Source organism: Arachis ipaensis, chromosome B01 (genome assembly GCF_000816755.2).
Source record: "Arachis ipaensis cultivar K30076 chromosome B01, Araip1.1, whole genome shotgun sequence".
NCBI lineage: Eukaryota > Viridiplantae > Streptophyta > Magnoliopsida > Fabales > Fabaceae > Arachis > Arachis ipaensis.
This window is the reverse complement of record NC_029785.2, coordinates 71,279,128-71,281,860: the sequence shown is the minus strand read 5'-3', so window position 1 is coordinate 71,281,860 and position 2,733 is coordinate 71,279,128. Positions and strand designations below refer to the sequence as shown.

The following is a 2,733-nucleotide window of genomic DNA, read 5'->3' as shown; positions in this document are numbered from 1 at the left end:
CACATAATAATATGGTTGATATCTGATCTGTTTTAAAAGAAATTGATAGTTTATCGAAATTGTGTGCAATCAAAGGTATTAATTAATCTTTGTCACTTAGAGTATTATTCTCATTGAATCTTAGTATGTAACCAGTTTAGAATATTATTGTCACCTATAATATTGTTATTAAAGGCGGAGAAACAAAAATACCAAGACAACGATGGTGGAAGAGTGGGGGCAAAACCGTACATTTGCACGTGGCATGTCTATATATACCTATCACTACGGGGGTTGAGAGTCCCAAACTCCCTCTTTCGCCATTACAACACCATTTTCCTCTTCTCTCCACCGTATCCAATTCCCTCTTCTTCTTCTTCCTCACACTTTCTCTCTTTCTCTCTCTCTCTCTCTCTTCCTTTTCTTTTTCTTTTGCTCTTTCTCTCAAATGGAAGAACAAGACAACAGAGAACTTGAGCTTCTACCGTCTTCGCGCGCCGATTCCTCTCTGCTCCGCTTCCGATCCACGGTTTCTTCGTCTTCGCTCGCGGAGGTAGCGCCTTCTGTGGACCTTCAGCTTTCGATAAGCGTGGGGCGTCCGACGGCGGCGGAGTGCGTGGTGCGGATGTGCGAGGGCGTGGAGGCGCTGAAGTGGGAGGCGGCGGAGCAAATCAGGCTGGCGGCGATGGAGAAGGCGTATGCGGAGCGGGTGAGGGAGCTCACGCGCCGGGAGATGGAGATGGCGCAGTCGGAGTTTGCGCGCGCCAGGCAAATGTGGGAGCGAGCAAGGGAGGAGGTGGAGAGTGCCGAGCGGATGAAGGAACGCGCCACCGCCCGCCTCGGCTCCTCTTCCTCCACCTCCTCCTCCTCTTCTGCTTTGGAGATCACGTGCCACTCGTGCCGGCAGAGGTTCAGGCCTGCCTGATCGCCCGGACACATGGATCCTCTTGTGTTCAAATTCTTTACACTTTTCGCACCCCAAAATACGTTATTCTATTAATTCTCATCACTGATCACTTTCATTTCTCATCTATATTATTGCTGCTTTTGTTACTTATCTGTCTTTTGTTGTGTTTCTAACCTACAATAAGGAAAATGAATTGAAATGACTTTGTTTCATAAGCAATAACTGAAAAAAATAATTAACCTCATTTTGTTATCTTTCTAATTTCATTTATTTTTGTTCATATGGTAGATGATGATGATGAGCTGGATCAGTAGTAAGTAACAGTAGTACTCGTATAATATTAATTTTGATGCATGTTTGATTATGACCAGCAATGATTTAGTTTTGATTATTGAGCTTTTTGTTATGGATGATACTGGAAGGAAGGACTTTATAAGCTTTTGATGAGACTCAAAAAAGCATATTATTATCTAAGAGAGTAAGAGATATGCTTTTCCGCTAGTTAGGACGTTTTTTTCCTTAGACATAAAAATAACATAAAATTAAAGTTTTTATATAGATGAATTTCATACATAACTTTACTGGTTCTCATGAAATCACGCGTGTTATTATTAGTTGTACCTTATTACCAAAGTGAAAAAAAAAATGTTGGTTTTTTGTGATTTGATTTGACAAGAACATGCCGCAGAATTTAATTAGTACATGCGTACGAGAAAGAGGGAATGATGAAATTCCAAGTTTGGTTCCGAAAATGTTATAATAATTATTATTTGGGTTGAGCGAATGGGGGTAAATGGAATAAATGAATTGATGAACACAAGTGGATGTGCTCGTGTTGAAGTAGTAGTACTATATAATACTCATATAGCACTAGTAGTACCCTCCTTGTTCTGTAGTTTTCAAAGATCTAGTTTATGCTCTCTCTCGAGGATTGCAACAAACATAGCGTCACTACTTTTTACGATCTTAAATCAAAATCATTATCGGATCAATGTTTTTCATCATTCTGCATATATCCTTAGCTACTACCCCATTCTTGGCATCTAGTTCAAATTTGTATATAAAAATAATTATTCATGTATTTCTTTTCAATGGTTTAAACTTTTAGAAAAAAAGTAATTTTATGATATAATATATCGATATAAGAATTTTAATAAAAAAAATATTTATACAAATTTCAAAAAGAAATTTAAAATTGTTGGTACAAACAGATTTATGATAATTAATAATAGTAATAGTAGTAACTTTTAACTCAGAACATATATTTATTGCTTACATATATTATGATGGGTCTAATCATATTAACGCCATGATTACTAATAGTATTAGTATTATTAGTTGGTAATATATATAATCCTTTAATTAAAAAGAAGAATAAAGATAGTAGAAGGCTTTGGAGAGTGAAGGAAGGATGAGTTAGAAATGGTGAAACAAGGGCCCTAGTTAGAACAAATGAATCAGTACAAAAAGCATATATAGTGTAACGCCAATCGCAAGACATAGGAGATATAGATATATTAAAATAGCTGTATCCACTTGTATTCAACTTCTTAACTTTTGCTCATCACAAACCAAACACCCACTATATCACTGTCCATAATATTATTGGATATGGATTATTATTACCGACTAAAAAGCAAAGCATCAATCAGAGCATTGATGAGGAGTAATAGTACAGTAGTGTGTGCTCCTGTTCACAGATATATGTTGCTAGATTATTCGAATCCATAAATCATTTGTATATTTTTTGTATTTCGGAAATTAAAACTTACACATACCTTTCCTTAATTGTAAACTAGCGTATTATCATTAATAGCTATATAGCCTCTTATGTTTGAGCAATGTTA

The 2,733-nt window shown here is 36.4% G+C and overlaps 1 protein-coding gene across 1 annotated transcript; it reads left to right on the top strand.

Annotated features, from left to right (window-relative positions):
* LOC107618605 (protein indeterminate-domain 16) lies at positions 271-1,138 on the top strand. The gene has a single exon (XM_016320717.2). It carries the CDS (start codon positions 428-430, stop codon positions 902-904), a length of 477 nt encoding a protein of 158 aa, XP_016176203.1. The 5' UTR covers positions 271-427; the 3' UTR covers positions 905-1,138.